The 19,427-nt window shown below is 43.2% G+C and overlaps 1 protein-coding gene across 1 annotated transcript in view; it reads left to right on the plus strand.

Annotated features, from left to right (window-relative positions):
* Positions 1 to 19,427, plus strand: part of NKTR (natural killer cell triggering receptor) — a 54,889-nt gene that overhangs the window by 20,547 nt on the left and 14,915 nt on the right. Inside the window, exons 6-12 of the mRNA XM_066584850.1 lie at positions 3,204 to 3,291; positions 5,933 to 5,962; positions 13,629 to 13,774; positions 15,430 to 15,652; positions 15,733 to 15,885; positions 18,059 to 18,149; positions 18,796 to 18,944. Coding sequence (XP_066440947.1) covers positions 3,204 to 3,291; positions 5,933 to 5,962; positions 13,629 to 13,774; positions 15,430 to 15,652; positions 15,733 to 15,885; positions 18,059 to 18,149; positions 18,796 to 18,944 — 880 coding nt within the window. The remainder of the gene's footprint in view (positions 1 to 3,203; positions 3,292 to 5,932; positions 5,963 to 13,628; positions 13,775 to 15,429; positions 15,653 to 15,732; positions 15,886 to 18,058; positions 18,150 to 18,795; positions 18,945 to 19,427) is intronic.

Here is a 19,427-nt window from a genome sequence, read left to right on the forward strand (position 1 = left end):
CTGCTACAAGTAATGCCCAAAAGCTCCCGCACACACGTCTTCACAGATTCCCGAGTTCCGACCAGAGCTGAGGAGCATTCCGCTCAGAGGCTACAGCCATGGCCACCATGCGTTTTCTTCACTACCAAAAGTAAGCCTGTGCATCGGATCAGAAACCATTGCTCGCTGGCGCTTGGGAAGTGGCCGTGCCATTGTCGGAAGCTCGGACGTGGGCATGTGGGCCACTCGGTTTTGGGAGCTTGGAGGTTGGTATGGCTGTATGGCATTGGGTGGAGGTGGGCGTGGTTGCCGCTCGGAGGTTGGTATGGCTGTACAGCTCGGAACTCTGGAATCTGTTAAGGCGTGTGTGCGTCAGCCAATCGGGAGCTTTTGAGCAGCTTTGGGCATGGCCTTGGCGTTACCTGTAGCCGGCCAACGCTGGTGGAGACATACTACATTAGTACCGTCGTTGTAATAGTCGCTACTACTTTGATAGTACATTTCTCACAGTGTAATATCTTAGAGAATACTCTGACCATTGAAGATGCAGGCAAGAGGAGTTGGAAATTCTGATGTCCAATAACCAACTGGAAACTACAAGAATTTTTAATGCATCTCTGGATGTGACTGGGAGTGTAAGACAAGATGCACCGTAACTCAAACCTAGTGCAAAATATTACATGTTCTATGAGGATCTCGCTGATCTTCAGAAGTGCAGCTGTATTTTAAAGAGAGGCTTGTGGCTTTATTTCTTGCCTTTCAGCAGTAGGGTATTGTGGACTTTCCCAATTTTCACATTTAGGGTATATTCACACGTAGTGGAAATGCTACTGATTTTCCACAGCAGAAAAATCTGCTACATTTCCATATCAACAAATCCATCAGAATCTGCACAATTGGTGCAAATTTTGACTCGAAATCGGCTGCGGATTAGCAGTCCTCTCATCTCCCAATACTGTCCGCTGCTGTACCTACAGAGCAGCGCCCACCGGTAGCTGCTACTGAGCGCCACCACCAATCATGTAATACAGAAGTATGATGCTAGTGTGCGCTGCACGCTGGGTAAAACAGCACGTAGTATCAGGAGGTGAGAGGAGCGCAGTACAGGATGAAATCTGCAAATCTGATTTTGATGCAGAAATGCTGCGGAAAATCTGCAGCATTCCACTACATGTGAACATGACCTGAAACACCATTTTACACTTTTCAATTTATCAAATTAATCTACATTAAAAGTTCAGTCACTTTACAGCCTGTGTTGTACTCCAGTGCTACACTCATTATTCTGCAGGCTTCAGAGTGGAAATCTCCCAGCTAACCACTGCTTGTTCTTTCTGAATACAACTTGTATTTCAGATGTTTTTGTCTTTACGCCAAGCTATGTAAGGCATCAGATTTACAACACAAGCTTAGGATTTCTAATAACAATCTGCTGACAAGTGAACGCAGCTCTGGAGTATAATACAGGATGTAACTCAGGATCAGTACAGGATAAGTAATGTAATGTATGTACACAGTGACTCCAGCAGCAGAATAGTGAGTACAGCTCTGGGGTATAATACAGGATGTAACTCAGGATCAGCACATGATAAGTAATGTAATGTATGCACACAGTGACTCCAGCAGCAGAATAGTGAGTACAGCTCTGGAGTATAATACAGGATGTAACTCAGGATCAGTACAGGATAAGTAATGTATGTACACAGTAACTCCACCAGCAGAATAGTGAGTGCAGCTCTGGAGTATAATACAAGATGTAACTCAGGCTCTGTACAGAATAAGTAATGTAATGTATGTACACAGTGACTCTTCGAGCAGTATAGTGAGTGAAGCTCTGGAGTATAATACAGCATGTAACTCTGGATCAGTACAGGATATGTAATGTATGTACACAGTGACTCCACCAGAAGGATAGCGAGTGCAGCTCTGGAGTATAATACAGCATGTAAGTCAGGATCAGTACAGGATAAGTAATGTATGTACACAGTAGCTCCACCAGCAGAATAGTGAGTGCTGCTCTGGAGTATAATTCAGGATCAGTACAGGATAAGTAGTGCAAATCACAGGGCTTCCTCCAGGGGAATAGTGAGTACAGCTCTGAAGTATAACACAGGATGTAACTCGGGATCAGTACAGGATAAGTAATGTAATGTACACAGTAACTCCACCAGCAGAATAGCGAGTGCAGCTCTGGAGTATAGTACAGGATGTAACTCAGGATCAGTACAGGATAAGTAATGTATGTACACAGTGACCCCACCAGCAGAATAGTGAGTGCAGCTCTGAAGTATAACACAGGATGTAACTCAGGCTCAGTACATGATAAGTAATGTAATGTTTGCACACAGTGACTCCACCAGCAGAATAGTGAGTGCAGCTGTGAAGTATAACACAGGATGTAACACAGAATCAGTACAAGTTATAGTAACCTAGTATGTAAGGCTGAAAAAAGACACCTGTCCATCCAGTTCTCCAATGTTGATCCAGAGCAAGGCAAAAAAAAAAGCCCCTAATAAAGTAGAAACTAACTTTCCCCATTTAAGGGAAAAAATGTGCAGCTCTGCAGTATAATTCAGGATGACACTCCGGATTAGTGCAGGATAGTTGATGTCATGTATGTACACAGTGACTCAAAACATTGTGTATATTATGTGTAGAAAGTGACTATAGGTGGACATATCGCATGAGGATGATAATCCAGTAGTGTCCGTTTCTGCCTTTAGGCCCAACATAAAGATCTATTTCAGTGAAGTAAACATGAGCTTTGGCATTGCTGACTATACAGTATATTCATTTACTGGTAGGAGTGTTCAGCATTGTGCATCTCTTCCCTTCGATAGTGGTAAATATCCTAAAGCCCTTTCCAGACCATACTGTACAGGATCAATGTAGCAAAACCCTATGTGGCTGCCATGTTCTGTCTAATATCTTGTATGATGTGGAAGAGTTGTGATACTTCTATCATCCTGTAGGGGGACAAGGGGGTTAGTATCCTGTCCTCTTGCTATCAGGGTCCATCATCAATACACTAATAACAAGTGAGGTTGCGTCCCTACATCTCTGTACCCGTCACCGCGGCTCTCGGTTTCTTCTCACTCATTTATGGACACTTGCGGACCTTGTTACCAGTCTTGGAAGTTTCTTTGTCTCTTTGTTTCTCTCTTTAAACTTACTAAACTTTTCTTTTTCTTTTTTTTTCCCCTTGTTTTTTTCTTATTTCACAGATGAAAACTTTATGCTCAAACATGATCGTGCATTTCTTTTATCTATGGCAAACCGAGGGAAGCATACAAATGGATCCCAGTTTTTCATGTAAGTCCTTAAATCTTCTCTTCACGCTCTTGGGATTTTAGTCATCTGACACACAGTAAAAATATTCTCATACTAGATTAACAGGAATGCGCTTGATAGTCTTGACACCCAGTAACTCTTGAAGATGACTGAAGTCCTATTCATACAGATGTAGCAGCGCCAAACACTTCAGCCGGCATGCTGAGTTAAAGGGGTAGTACCACAATTACAAGATAGGGGATAACTTGCTGATTTGGCGTGGGTCTCACAGCTAAGATCCCAGGTGATCTCGATAACGCGGGGGTCCTGTGTCCTCCATCCTCACTGTGGGGTTACTGCGTGCCCCCACAGTGATTCAGGTAAGCACACTAGCGCTCCATTCATTTTCAGTGGCACTGTGGAGATAGCCGAACAGCACCTGCTCGGATATTTACGTTAGCCCCATTGAAATGAATGGAGTGCCAATTGCACATACTCGACCAGTGATGTCACCTCGGAGGTAGAAGCAACCCCTGCAGTGACAAACGGGGCAGGACACAAAAGTCCCATTCTCAAGATCAGCAAGGTGAGACCCCCACCAATTAGCAAGTCATTCCCATTCTGTGGATAGGGAACTACTTGTAATTGCGGTACAACCCCTTTAATAATGCAGGTGCTCTACACGATGCTACACTCCTCGTGTAGTGTGGCTGTTACAGTTTGCTTTGCATGGCTGACCAAGGTACTCAAATAGCGTAGCTGGCCTGTATATCACACTAACACAATGCGTGTTAGTGCTGCTACATCTGGATGTTTTGTTGTAAATGGGTCCATCAAGGACTTTGCTTTGCACAGACTGTTATTTCATTTAGCCATAGCCTTCAGGAGCTGCCGGGAGCGAATGTGTCTGCTTTTGTACGTATGTACATGGTTGTGTGAGTTAGGCTGGTTTCACATCTGTGTCAGAACTTCCAGCCGGAGTTTTCGTCACCGACCCAATTCAAAATACGGGAAGAAAAGGCGCTTTTTTTTTTTTTTAAAGTCTAAAATCAGGCAGACCCCATTATAGTCAATGGGGTTTGTCCAGTGCTGTTTGGTTCCTTCCAGAAATAGAGTTGTTTGGCCGCAGGGATTTCTTTTTCCTGCTCCCTGAACGGAGAAGAAAGCGGAATCCCCAACGCAGGTGTGACGCCCCCCCTAATGGCATCCGATAGTCCAAACTATTTGAAAATCCAACAGCGTGTCAGTCTTAAGGCTTGGGAATGATTATAAGTGAATAAGGGTTTGCCAGCTCAATATTCATAATTTTTATTCTCAGATCCTCATTTTAGTAAGTTTATATTCTTTAATAGAAAATGTAAATGATGCGCCTCACCCTAAGATAATGCCGGGGTCTCCCATTTATATGCAATAATATGTTATTGCTGTATAAAAGGGTATGTATACTTTTGCTACAACATAGTAATGTATTAAAAAATACCGAAGCAGTGTTCCAAGTCTTTATTAGGTGCTTAGGAGTAACAAAAATAAGCTGTTTGCAAAACTGTACACACCGTCAAGACTAGTCACCAGTTCAACACAATGTCATGACATACTACTGTGTTTCTCCGAAAATAAGACGCTGTCTTATATTAATTTTTGCCCCAATACAGGCACAGTGTCTTATTTTCGGGGAGGGCTTATAATACCTAGTAGACGGTGTTTGGGTCCCTCACGCAGGGCTGCAGCGCTGCTGCAGGCGTCGCTGTACTCCTGAATGCCCGGCCTCCAGCAAGTGATTACTCTGATTGGCTGACAAGGCGCTCGATGAACCAATCAGAGTCGGCGCTCCATCAACCAATTACAGCCATTCATTGAATCATGAGTGCTAAATCCCGTAGCTTGATAAAGACATGTAGTCGAAACGTTGCCTTTTAATGACATGGAGCAATAAAGGAATGTGGATTTTACTCTACACCTTTGATGCTGCCGCCATCTTTATCTATTATGAATCATGAGTGCTAATGCGGTGCTTGATAAACCAATCAGAGCAATCACTTACTGGAGGCAGGCTATTCAAGCCCCGCTACCAGGAAGAGAATGCTCTGTTGGCGTTAAGGAGTATATGGAAGCCTGCAGCAGCGCTGCAGCCTAGCGTGAGGGACCTAAATGCCCACTACTGGTGAGTGTTGTTTTTTTTTCTTCATGTAGTTTAGCTAGGACTTATTTTTTTGGGAAGGGCTTATATACAAAGCCCCTACCCAACCACCACCCCCTTTAAAAAAACAGGGTAGGGCCTATTATCAAGGTAGGTCTTATTTTTGGGAAAACATGGTAGCAAGGTTCACAACATAACCACTGAGTAGCCATAATAGTCACACGTAGGATAGACATCAAATCTTGTGGTTTTTGAAAAGATGGTTACTTTGTGACACATCTGACCATATCCAGCTAAGAGGAAAGGTAAGCAATAGAGATGAGCGAGTATACTCACTAAAGGCAATGCTCGCTCGAGCAATTGCCTTTAGCGAGTATACTCGCTCATCTCTAGTAAGCAAACGTGTATAATGCAGTGCTAAAGGTTCTACCCAGCAGATATGATGAGGGGCATCCAAAGACATTTAACCAGGGTGTACATCAGGCATCACATTATTCGCAGACCTAGTCTAACATGCTGTTTTTTCCTCTTCAATTGTCAATGCAGAACCACAAGACCGGCGCCACATCTTGATGGGTAAGAGAACTGCGGAATATTATTGTTTACTTGTAGGATTATTATTTTTCAGCCGCTAATTTATTTCCTGCACAATTCTGTCTCCGTTCCATTTTGGGAGCAGAAAAGCTGAATTAAATGTTTCCTTTTTCCTTCAATGCTTGCAATGGATTTTCCGAAAAGCGCTCTGCTGTCAGTACACTTCCTCTCCGTTGGGATTCCATTACTTTACCAGAACAAATGGCGCAGTCTGTAGTGCTAATTATTCTGGTAAGATTATGGAAAGGAATCGAGCGTACAACAAAACGTGTTTTTAAAAACCCATTGAAAGCAATGTGAAAAAACAAATGTTTTAATTCCAGTTTTCTGCTCCTATTTTAAGAAAGATCTGTGCATGAAAGGCCCAAGGCAGATGGGGAATGTACCCCGTATACCAACCAAGCAGCTCGGGGCATCATGGCCTTTCCTACTGACATTCATATTAAAGGGATTATCCAGACCTATGTGAAGCGTAGTCATAGAGGAATGAAAAGTTTTGCAGCTTTCTAATATACTTTCTGTTAATTAATTTTTCACCATTTTAAAGACCTTTTGCTTGATGATACTAAATAAGAGAATTATTGTTTCATAGACAAAGGCTTAAAGATGTCTTGCTGACACAGATGCAGCATTTGTTACTGTGTATCAGTGCTCTGTCCTATAACAGTTTAATATAGCAGTACTATATTAAAACCAGTTTTTAGCCTTTGGATGTAAAGAAGGTCTCTATTCACTTAAAGTGGCATCACCTGATGAGCGGCGCTCGGCAGCGGTGCCGGATGACTGTGCGTGCTGCGCTTTTGGGACTGGTAGCATGCAGTATTACTAGATGACAGGAAGGTTTTGTGCTGGCTGAAATCTGCTGCATACCCGCAGCTGATAGCGGTTCACACTGATTTCTCCATTCCCGCTGCATGGAGATTGACAGCTTTCTCCCTATACTTCATGCTGTGGGCAGGGAGGGGCTGGCTGAAAAAAGACACATATAGTTCAGCCTATTACCCCCAATGTTGATCCACAGGCAAAAAACTCTGAGGTAGAAGATCATTTTTTCCCCCCTTTATCCAGATTCATTTGCAACCGTATACGGCCTTTCTTGTGTTTAATTACTTCACATCATTTGCAAATATTGATATTTTACTGTTCAATCCCTCCACAACCTTGTTAATTAAGTACACTGGTTGTTATTAAAAAAATCCCTTCCATAGAAGTTGTCAGAATGGAATGAAACCTCCTCTGTGTGATTGTAATGTTGATATAAGTAAATGATTACAATATCAGAGCAAAAAAACAATTTTTTTGCGGAAAAATGACCCCTTAAAGGGAGGTTTTAGGACCCTGTTGTACCGCCTCTAGCTAGGATACAAGATGTGATACAGACAGGCATGGAGGCTCTAGTACCCTGTTGTACCGCCTCTAGCTTGGATACAAGATGTGATACAGGTGGGCATGGAGGCTCTAGTACCCTGTTGTACTACCTCTAGCTTGGATACAAGAGGTAATATAGGTGGCATGGAGGCTCTTCTAGTACCCTGTTGTACCGCCTCTAGCTTGGATACAAGAGGTAATATAGGTGGCATGGAGGCTCTTCTAGTACCCTGTTGTACCGCCTCTAGCTTGGATACAAGAGGTAATATAGGTGGCATGGAGGCTCTTCTAGTACCCTGTTGTACCACATCCAGCTTGGATACAAGGTGTGATACGGGCGGGCATGGAGGCTTTAGTACTCTGTTGTACCACCTGTAGCTTGGATACAAGATGTAACGCAGGTGGGCATGGAGGCTCTAGTACCCCGTTGTACCGCCTCTAGCTTGGATACAAGATGTGATACGGGCGGGCATGGATGCTCTAGTACTCTGTTGTACCACATCTAACTTGGATACAAGATGTGATACGGGCGGGCATGGTGACTCTTCTAGTACTCTGTTGTACCACCTCTAGCTTGGATCCAAAATGCAATACGGACAGGCATGGAGGCTCTAGTACCCTGTTGTGCTGCCTTTAGCTTGGATGCAAGATGTGATACGGGCGGTCATGGGGGCTCTAGTACCCTGTTGTATCTCCTCTAGCAAGGGGAGGGGGGCAGTGTATCACTCAGCATAGGCAGCCATCACTAGTGCCAAACTAAACCAGGATTCCTTGCTGAAGACAATCCGATTACAGTCCGTAGTGGTCCAGTTTGGTCGTTCACGACACCACTGCAAACGGGCAACGGTCAGTGGCAAAGGCCGTACATGTAATGGTCGCCATGAGACCAAATGTCCTTCAACCAAGGACCATGAAATGATTCTGACAGACACAGGTGTGTAACGATGGCGCCACCTGTCTCTGGATGGCAGACAACGAAACAGTTGGAGCTGCTTGTGCTTGTCGGACAATCAGCCGATCCGCTCTACTGGTAGTCTGTCGAGGGCATCCTGAGCCCAGTCGCCTTGTGGGCTCTCACACATCAACTGGTCTGAACTGCAAAGGTAGCAGTCAATTCCTCAATACGACCATTCTAGGGAGTTTTGTTTTTTTTGACAGAGTGTATATTAAAAATAATGGGTAACCCAAACAGAGTATGTACTAATGATAACCCCCCCTCTGCTTTATATCAGTGACCAGTTACTTACCCACTTACACACATTCTTGCCCAGACCAAGCATTCTCATTTCATTTACCAACCTTTTATGCGGCATAGTATCAAATGCTTAGTTAAAATCAAGATATACGAAGTTCAACGAGTCTTCCCGGTCCAGTGTAGAATTTACCTCCTCGTAGATACTATGCAGATTGGTTTAAAAAGCGCGCGCCTTCATAAACCCATGGTGATATGGAGTTATACAGCCAATTTTTATTGAGGACCTCCAGGATAACATCTCTTAAAAACTCTTAAAACATTTTTCCCACAATAGAAGTAAGACTTACAGGCCTTTAGTTTCCAGGTTTGCTTTTTGCCCCTTTTTGAATATCTGCACCAGATTTACTATGCGCCAATCCAGTGGGGCAGACCCCGTTACTATAGAGCAGTGATGGCGAACCTTTTAGAGACCAGGATCAATTCAAAATAGACAGGTTGCAGATTGTGACTGCTTTTTGGATGCGGAAATGCTGCAGCATGTCCTCAGCAGAAATTTTTACATCCAAAAAGCAGTCAAAATCTGTTACTTTTGAAACAGCCCTGCCCATTTCTGCCACAAGTAAACATACCCCAGCGGTAATAGTGACACCACCACCCCCCTCCGCCCCCACACCCAGCGATAATGGTGACCTCTCAAACCCTCCCCCCCCCACGGCCCCCAGTGTAATGGTGGCACCCCTACAGCGGCCCCCAGTGTAATGGTGGCACCCCCACAGCGGCCCCTAGTGTAATGGTGGCAGCCCCACCCCCCGAGACCCACATACTTGCCCTCTCCTCCTGGTGGAAGCTCCTCTGCTTGGCGTTGCCGCTCGGCACTGATCCCGATGCACACTGTGACATTAGTGTGCTGCTGGACGCCTCCTCCCCTTGCTCTGGTGGAACCTAAAAGGAGACGTAAGGGGAGGGAGGAGGAGGATCCTGGCTGCACACGGACGTCACAGTGTGTGCCGGGACCAGCGCAGCTAGCAGCGCAGTGAGTGAATACCGTCAAGTAGCCGTGGCCCCTGCCAGTATTCACTAAACTGGTGAGCGGCCGATAGCGCGTGCTAGTAGGAAGGGCTCTGTGTACTGCTTCTGGCACGCGTGCCATAGGTTCGCCGCCACTGCTATAGAGCTATTGTTCCTTATATTTAAGGGCCACCTATATTTAACATCACATTATTTAATGCCCTTAGAACCCGTGTGTGTGCTATCTGAACCCAGCGATTTGTATATTTTAATCTTTTTAAGACGGCTCTGCACTTTTTCCTGGATAAGACTGGTGACATTTAATAGAGAGTTTACTTTATCACTCTGCATTTCATCAGATATTTGTTTCCTGAGTGAATACACTAGAGAAAAACCGATTCAACAGATTTGCTTCATCACCCTAATTATTTTTTAAAGGGCCAATACTTTCTGCTCTAACCTTTTTACTATTTATATATATTTGATGAGCAGTTTAGTGTTAATTTTACTCTATTTGGCACTGGGTTTCTCTGTCTCCACCTTTGCTGCTTTTATCTGCTTTTTACATAATTTTTTTCCTTGTAGCTTTTTAATGCTTCTACACTGTCTTCTTGTTTTAGTGGTTCAAACACTTTTTTATTGCTTATTTTCCCCTTTATACCTGTGAGGATATTGTCTCTGAGCTGATTGAACTTTGCTTCCTAAAGTTTAGTATTTTCATAGCTCCCCTGTAAAACTCCTTATTGAAAGACAATTGGAAATTTATTATATTATGGTCCCTATTTCCCAGGTGCCCCCCATCCTGTACCCTTGTTATTCTGTTAGGTTTGTTGGTTAATATTAAGTCCAAAATGGCTGTCCCTTTAGTTGGGTTCTGCAAAAGTTGGGGAAGGTAATCATCTTTAAAAATTGACTGAAACTTGTTACCTTTATACGATCCGCAGGTGTCAGCTTCCCAGTTTATATCCAGACAGTAAATGTTTCTCATAATAACTACCTCATTGTGTCTTGCTACTTCATCTATTTGCTTCAATAATTGATTTTCAAGGCTTCTGTTATATTTGGTGGTCTATAGAAAACGTCTTATGAGGATTTTAATGCTGTGTTTTCCTCCATGTATTTCTAACCATAGAGACTCCATATGTTCATCTCCCTCCCATATATCTTTCCGTAATGTGGGCTTTTTACGATCCGAACAGACTGTAACCCTGTAAATTCACCGATCAGTCACTGCTTTTATCCAACCAGGTCTCCGGTGTTCTCACTATATCGTAGTTTTCCTTAGACATTATTATTTCCAGTTCGTCAGTCTTATTGGTCAGACTTCTAGCATTAGTCACCTGTATGGTTTTTGATTGTTTTATTTTAAGTGTATTCTTACTGTACTAACCATTCTCACTGCTCCACCCCCATTTTCATTACTTATTCCCAAGTCATTTTCTACACTATCTTCTCCTCCTTCTTTTTGGTTGCCCTTCTCTCCTGTCCCTAGTTTAACCCCACCCCGAAGAAACCTTGGATCCCCGGTGTTTAACACTTTATATGCCACAGTCAGTGCGACTATGGCATGTGAAAGGTTGAAAGAGGGAGGGGGCTCCCTCTGTAATCCATCGGACCACCGCATTGTAATTGCTTTGGCACCCGGAGGCTTGAATACAGCCTCAGTGTCTGCCAGCTACGGTGGCCTGTGAGGCTTAGCTACATAGGCTTTTTAATGCACTTCTATATTGAAGTATAGTAGTGTATTAGAAGAAATATAAAATATGGTGATAGTCAAGTCCCTTAGTGAGACAAAAATAAAAAGTTAAAGTATAAAAAAACTTTAAAAAAATGTCAAAATCTCACCTGTCCCCTTTACTATGTGATTAAAAAAAAATCACATATACCGCTGCAGTCATAGTGATGCAGAGAAAAAAGTTAGTACGTTATTTAACCCATACAGTGCACGCCATGAAAAAAAAATAACTAAACGCATGGCAAAAACAGCTAATTTTGCCTATCTTGCCTTAAAAAAACAGGATAGAACCTACTCAAAATGTTGCATGGATTAATGCAAAGTGCAGCTCATACCACAAGGAAAAAAAAACCTTTCAAAGCATCATTGACAAAAAAAAGGAAAATTGTTAGGGGTCTTTGAATGCAGCGATGAGCATAAAAAAATAAAAATAATTAAATTTGGTATTGGTGTAATTGTACTGGCCTGTAGAATCAATATAGCATATTATTTATACTATACACAGTAAACACAGCTAAAAATAAAAAATTAGAGAATTGCAGATTTTGTTAATCTTGCCTCTAGAAAAAAATAAAAAGCAATCAATGTTATGTTCCCAAAAATTTTATAAATAAAGACTAAAGTTCATCCCTCAAAAATCAAGCCCTTACAGAGCTCTGTTGATGGAAAAATAAAAACGCTAAGGCCCCCTGTCCACAGGCGTTGCCGTATCCCGCAGCAGGGCTCCGCCGCAGGAGCCGCTGCCCGGGAGCAGGAGCCGCAGACGAATCGGGGTAATTCGCAGCATGCTGCAAATTGCCGGCCACGAGCGGAGAATCGCAATGATTCTCTGCTCGTGGACACGGAGCTGGAGCTTTCCATAGCAATGCTATGGAAAGCTTCAGCTGGTGTGATTCACTGCTGTGGAGAGGGCGCCTATGGCTCTTGGACTGCGGCAATGCAAATCTTTGTGTACAGAAATGGCAAAACAAAAAAAAATAGTATAAACTCGGTGTCCCCGGAATCATGCTGACCCAGAGAATAATGTTATCATGTTACTTATTATGCACCCTGAATGCCATAAAAATGAAATCCCAAAAAATAAATGACGGTGTCTCTCCCCCTCCCCACCCCCCAATCCTTCTAACAAAAAAAAAAAAAAAGACTAAAAGTTATACAATACATTATATGTACCCAAAATGCTGCTATTGAAAAATACAGCTTGTCCCGCAAAAAACGAGCCCTGATTTGGCAATGTAGACAGAAAAATGTAAAAGTTATGTCTCCTGGAATGCAACGATGAGAAAAACTGAAAAATTAGTTGGTCGTTTAGGTGCAAACAGACGTTGTCAGTAAGGGGTTAAACACTCCTCCAACCTCCCAGCCATCTTCTCTCCCAGCACAGCTGCCCCCTCCCGATTGAGATGCAGCCCATCTCATGGTTCTGGCAGGATGAACCTGATGAGCGAACGCCTTTAGTGGTTAATATGCACTAAAGATCTGACTTATGTGCCAACTGGAATTCATATGTTTATTTTTTCAAAAAGTGGCACTATAGGCCTCCTTCCCACAAACGGATTTACGCCGTGTAAATTCACGGCAAAAATCCGCTGCGTTGCCCCCTGCTATTCTATTGAACCTAATAGCTCAATGCTCACGATGTGAAATTCCACAGCGGAATTCCGCACCGTGAAATCTCCCGTCCTCACCCGCGGCATGCTCTATTTGCCGCGGGTGTACGCGCTGACGGCTTCCATTGCAGTCAATGGAAGCCGTCCGTTCACGCCAACTCCCGCTGTAACACAGCGGAAGATAGCGTGAAAACGCTTTCCCGCCTACCGCCGCCGCGTCATATTACGCGGCCGGCGAGTCACGTGACACAGCCGGCCGCGTCATGTAACGCGGTGGGCGTGTCACATGACGCGACGGCGGTGGGCGGGGAAGCGTCTTCACGCTATCTTCCGCTGGTAAGTATGGGGTCTCTGGGGGGCGCCGTGACGGGCTTCACTGCGGAATATTACGCGGCGGAGCCCGTCACGCTCGTCTGAAGCCGGCCTTAGGATGTTTTTTATCCAATTTTAATGTTACGGAGGATAATAAAGCGATGCATTTAGGTGTAGATTTAAAAAAAATAAATTTCCCGTTTCCTGATATCTGATGCTTTCCACAAAAAGATTGTGTTTCCCAGAATGCACTTTAATATAAACCAGGTGGAGAAACAATGTGAAATACTTGCCTGCCTGCGAGACGGTTTCTGACGCATGATATTTAGTAACTTTTAGCACTCTGCTTTTCGCTGAGACCTTGTCTTGTATCCGATAATATTGTGTGGGGTTTTAACTTTTGCCTTTTCATTTTTTTAGTGTTCACGTGGTGTTTGGGCTTGTGATCTCTGGTTTTGAAGTGATAGAACAGATTGAGAATCTGAAGACAGATGCTGCCAGCCGACCCTATGCTGACGTTAGAGTCATAGACTGTGGAATCTTGGGCTCTAAATCCACCAAAGATGGTGAGTCCATCACACAGATGCCTTTAGCGTTAACAACCTAAGGCTTTGGTTGCAGGGCTCCGGAGTGAAAAAAATGACCTCGGAACCATTGGCTCCTAAGCTGAAAATTTTTGAGCCAAAATAAATTTTTAGTCGTCAAGTGTGTAAGTGTTTGGCTGTCTGGAACCGCGCCTGCACCACTGCCGCTCTGTTAAGTATCCTCCGGGTTGCAGTGAGGCGGGGGGAACACGGACCCTCCTATTTGGGTTCGGTGGGGGTCTTAACTCTGAGACCCACACTGATCACACTTTGCTACGGATAGGTAAAAAAGTTGTTGTTGGCACGACCTCTTTAAAGGGGTTGTCTGGTTAGTGGGTGAATTTAGAAGTTTTCAACCGTTCAGTGGATGGATGAAAACTGATAGATTGGTAGGGATAAATTAAAAAACGTTCTGTCTGTCAGAAGATGGCGGCAGAAATTAAATTTTTTTCAAACATTTTATTATTTAAAAGTAGTGCAGCAAAAATAAAACTTTATAAATTTGGCATTATCGTAATCGCACTGTCCCATAGAATAAGGTTATCATATTTGTTGCAGTGAGTGTGCCATAGAAACAAGAACCACCAAAGATGGCGGAATTTCGTTTCTTTCTATTTCACTCCTTAATTTTTTTTTAAAGTTTTTCAGTCCATTATATGGTACATTAAATAGTACCAGTGAAACATACAACTCGACCTGCAAAAAACAGTCGTCTGACAACTACGTCGATGGTTAAATAAGAGTTATGACTTTTTAAAAGTGGGTAGGAAAAACGAACATGAAAAGGGAACACGTTCTTAAGGGGTTAAAACAAAAAAGACTTGGTGCATTTTACTGTAAGTGACATTTACGCATCCTAAGCACCACCCAGTAATCAGCTACACATCAGAAGTGAGGGCTCTTCGGTATATTATACACCAGGGATGTCCAACTCGAGGGCCGCATGTGGTCGAGAATGGAGATGTATGTGGTCCACAGGGACAGATTGGCCGTTTACTGCAGCTGCAAAATTCCTGGTGGGCCGACTGCTCTGCCCATATATACCCCCAGTCCGTTCCCGCTCACTGTCAATGGACACCAGGTATGCTTGCTCCCAGTATATTGACACCTAAGCACGCCCCTTCAAACTATATTAAATTATATGTGGCACGTCCCCTCACAGTATATTGACACCTGGTGTGCCCCCCACTTAACACGTTCAAAGTTACCCCCTCCAATTAAGCATACGTTCACGTGAAGGGCAGTTTAGATGCAGTATGCACTGAACCAAAAATCACTTTTTTGTTGCATTTTCAGCAAATCACAAATGTGACACAACTACCGCAAAATGCACACATATTTCTTATGCGCTTTTTGATGCGTTTCTTTTGCCCCGCCACAAATGCACCCTAACATTGCCCGAGCCTGGTGACCCTACTGTGCCTGACTCAGACCGTGGCACGGAGTATTTAAGAAGAGGAATGTGTTGATCTTCCTGAAAGTCAAGTAGTGAGAGTTACTTAGTGGAAGGAGCTGGGGGTTACGCAGCACAGTATGTTTGTGGAGAGTAGTTTTCTAATCTTACAGGATGTAGCGAGAAGTTTGTAACATTTACAAACAAAGTTACAATTTTTAAAAACATCTTGTGAATGTTCCAGGAAAAGTTAAAGCAGCGACCTCTGCACCTGCAGAATCAAATTCCAGTTCCAAGTCGTCTTCTCCATCCTCATCATCAGAATCTTCATCCTCAGAAAGTGAGGCAGAAGTGGAGAAAAACAAGAAGCGAAAGAGGAAAAGGAAAACTAAAGTCAAACACGCCAAGAGAAGGCGCAAAGAAGGTCGGCGAGAGGTCAAGGAAGAAAAGCCGCAAAGTCATCACAGGTGAGATTTTATATTTGCATCTGATGATGCTACTTGTCAACCTTTGACAGACTTTAAGAGCTTCTCGTTCTGTCTCCCAGCGCTCATTCTGAAAAGAACGGCACAGCAGAAGATAAAGACTCTGGCACCAAGAGGGACAAACCTGTGGTGCGGCCAGAGGAAATCCCTCCAATTCCTGAGAACCGCTTTCTGCTTAGAAAGGACGCTCCTATGAACAACCCGGAGCTTGAGCAGTAAGACGCCTCTGACTATTATGGAAAGCTAATGCCTGTGCGAGAAAGCCTTTCCTCCTGCCTTTTTTTTTTCTATGGTTTCTTCAATGTTTTCCTTCCTTCTTTATTTCATTTTTTTTCTCAAGTCCCTAAATGCCCATCTGCGTCCATACATCTAACACTCCGATTTAACTTCCTAACACCAGTGTTTTACCGGTGTTTGTAAATACTGGTTCTACCGGCAGAGACTACATATGGCTGCGAGTGGACTGTGCATGCCTGCACCATTTATGAATAGGGAATAACTTACAGGACCATGAAAACCCCTTTAACTTTGTGATCCTCTGATCACTGTAGTAAAACACTGCAATATTACTGTATTATCCCAGTAATTGTTACACTGACAGGCAGATTTTTAGCTCCTGCCTCTGGACTAAGAGACTTCAGTATACAGCAGATCTGGGATCCATTGTTGGGCCCTTGTTCACCAATGAGGCTTAGAGAAGTCTGTGCATTTTTCAGAATTTTCCATATTTCTGTTTATATTTGATTTAAAACTACATCAGATTTGCACACAAGTCCTAAAAGAAGATAAAGGAAACTAAATCAAACAATTAAGTCAAAAATATTGGACTTGGTCGTTTATTTGAGAAAAACTATTCAATATCGCATATCTGTGAATGGCAAAATTATGTGAACCTCTAGGATTAGCAGATAAATTGAAGGCCAAATTGATCAGGTGTTTTCAGTCAATGGGATGACAATCATTTGTCAGTGGGTGACTTGTTTGATAGATCCATGTTCTTTAAATAAAAGTTTGATAGTCACAACGTGTTTGTGTATCACGGTACAAACAAAGAAGAGGACCTCAGAAGAAGAAGTTGTTGATGCTCAGTGGCTTGGAAAAGGTTTCAAAACCATCTCTAAAGAGTTTGGACTCCACCAGTCCACTACCCAGGAGTGGTTGACCAACAAGATCATGCCAAGAGCAAGGTATGAGTTCAGCATCAGGAGAACACTATATAACAATGGTGTGCATGGCAAGATTGCAAAGAGAATGCCGCTGCTCTCTAAAAAGAACATTGCTGCCTGTCTGTAGTTTTCAAAAGATCACCTGGACAAGCCAGGCGGCTCCTGGAGCAACGTTTTGTGGACGAATAAGACCAAAAAAAGAGCTTTTAGGCTTAAATAAAAAGTGTTATATCTGGAGAAAAAACAAATACTGGTTTACAGCATAAAAAACTTCATGCCATCTGTGAAACACAGTGGTGGTAGTATCACGGTTTGGGCCTGTTTAGCTGCATCTGTGCCAGGATGGCTTGCCATCATTGATGGAATAATGAATTCTGAATTACAGCAGCAAATTCTAAAGCAAAATGTCAGGGCATCTGAGCATGAGCTGAAGCTCAATAGAACGTGGGTCATGCATCAAAACAACACAAGGCACAGGAGTCTTTCTACAAAGGAATGGTTAAAGACGAATGAAGTTAAAGTTTGGGAAGGGTCAAGTCAATTCCTGACCAGCATGGCCAATTCCTATGGACATGCTGTGGAAGGACCTGAAGCAAGCAGTTTGTGGGGGTATATCCACCAAAATATCAAAGCTGAAGCCGTTTTGTATGGAGGAAGGGGCTAAAATTCCTCCAAGCCGATGTGCTAAACTAAGCAACAATTAGCGGAAATGTTTAGATGCAGTTAAACGGCCAGGATCAGAGTTTACTCCTATGCTGGCCATTAGAGCAGTGAGTCATCAGTCTGAGCTAATGGAGAGGGAAGCTGCTGCTATGAACTAGCAGCTCCCCTGCAATAACACTTGTATACAGTAACTGCCTTCTCTTCTTGCTTGAGCATAGCTCGGCACAGTCAGTGAAAGGGTTAAGCCAGGTAGGATTTAGATATTGGTATGGATGGTCAATTGAAGCCAAGTAAGAAACTTTTATTATTTTGTTCCAGTGGATCTGTTCTGGTCATGTGATGTATATAGTGGTGCACGGCATCTTGCAGTGATTAGTTGTCTTGTAACGAGTCGTACACATTTGTGTCCATCACATGGCCAGGGCAGGAAGTAAAGGGGGTTCCTATGTTTATGCTGAAATTGTAATATCCCAAACCATTGTAAAGCAAAAAAATATATATATTTTATAAGGTAACTTGAAAGTCTTGGATTTTTACAAATGTGTTGCATTTGTTTTAGGAAAGCATCACCTGTAATTCCAGAAATGAATGAACAGGCCAAAGGCTGTATTACGAAGTCTGGTAGAAAAATCAGAGGCCGGGGCACAATAGTAAGTGATGCATTTTATAGTGCAGGGGTCCTAAAGCACTTTTTTTTTTTTTAATCAGTACAACTGTTTTCCTTTGACATCCATTTATCTGATTATTATATCCTCTAAGGCTGCCTGTCCACAGGCTTGTTTTATTGCGTTCCCTGGGGCAATAATCTGGCGATGGGAAACGCAGTGAAAGCTCTCCATAGCATTGCTATGAAGAGCGCAGCCCCCCTGTCCACGAGCAGAGACTCATTGCGATCCTTCGCTCACGGCCGGCAAATCGCAGCATGCTGCGATTTGCCACGATTCTCCGCAGTCCTCCGCGATTAGCCTATCTGTCAGGCTGACAGCGGAGATCCGTCTGCCGACTCCTGCTCCCGGGCGGCGGATCTCTGCCGTGGGATACTGCAACACCCCTGGACAGGCAGCCTTAGAAGTGGTAGAAAGAAAAGGTCCAAATGAGATGGGTTTCATATGAAGATTGTCTTATTAGTATGAAAGATGCAAATAAATTGCATCATGTACATTTTGTGTTTTGAAAACTTTTCTATGCAAGTATACAATGAAACATTGCTGTAAAATCACTATTTTCTCCTTCGTGAAAGGCACATAGGTTCAATTTACAAGATGATAACCTCGTTGTTCTTGTAAAACTTTCCAGCGATATCACACACCTCCACGGTCTAGATCGCGATCAGAGTCCAGTGGCGAAAGGGAAAGCAGTGAGACCCCTCCGCATTGGAAGGAAGAAATGCAAAGATTGAAGTCCTATAAGCCACCTACTGGAGAAAAGTGGAGTAAAGGAGACAAGTAAGAAATGAAGTACTGCCCTGGAGTTAGCTACTGTGTAATGTATATACAGTATAGAGCTGCAGTCACAATTTTGTAGGCTTCAGAATTGAAGTCTAGCATTGACCGCTTGGTCTTGGTCTGCTGAGAGATTGCTCAGTCAATTTATATTCAAGGGAGTACAGACCCACAATAACCTTATTGACTGTTTCCTGTAAAACAAAGCTTACTGACTGTGTCTGATAACAATCAACAGACTCCACCTGTCAGTGGACTCCAACAGCACAATAGTGGTTGCTGCTCAGGTGTATAATAGTCTGTAAAGGCCCTTTTACGCGCAAAGATTATCATTTGAACAAATTAACCACTTTTTTCATAAAATGCTGAGCATTTAAACGTACAGGTAATCATCTGAAATCCTTTCGATTTCCCTCATTAGCTAAAGTAAACACTGTATATGTTGTTTGCGCAGGTGGGTGTGTGTTTATGCGAGGAAAACTCTGA

The sequence above is a fragment of the Eleutherodactylus coqui genome, chromosome 12 (genome assembly GCF_035609145.1).
Source record: "Eleutherodactylus coqui strain aEleCoq1 chromosome 12, aEleCoq1.hap1, whole genome shotgun sequence".
NCBI lineage: Eukaryota > Metazoa > Chordata > Amphibia > Anura > Eleutherodactylidae > Eleutherodactylus > Eleutherodactylus coqui.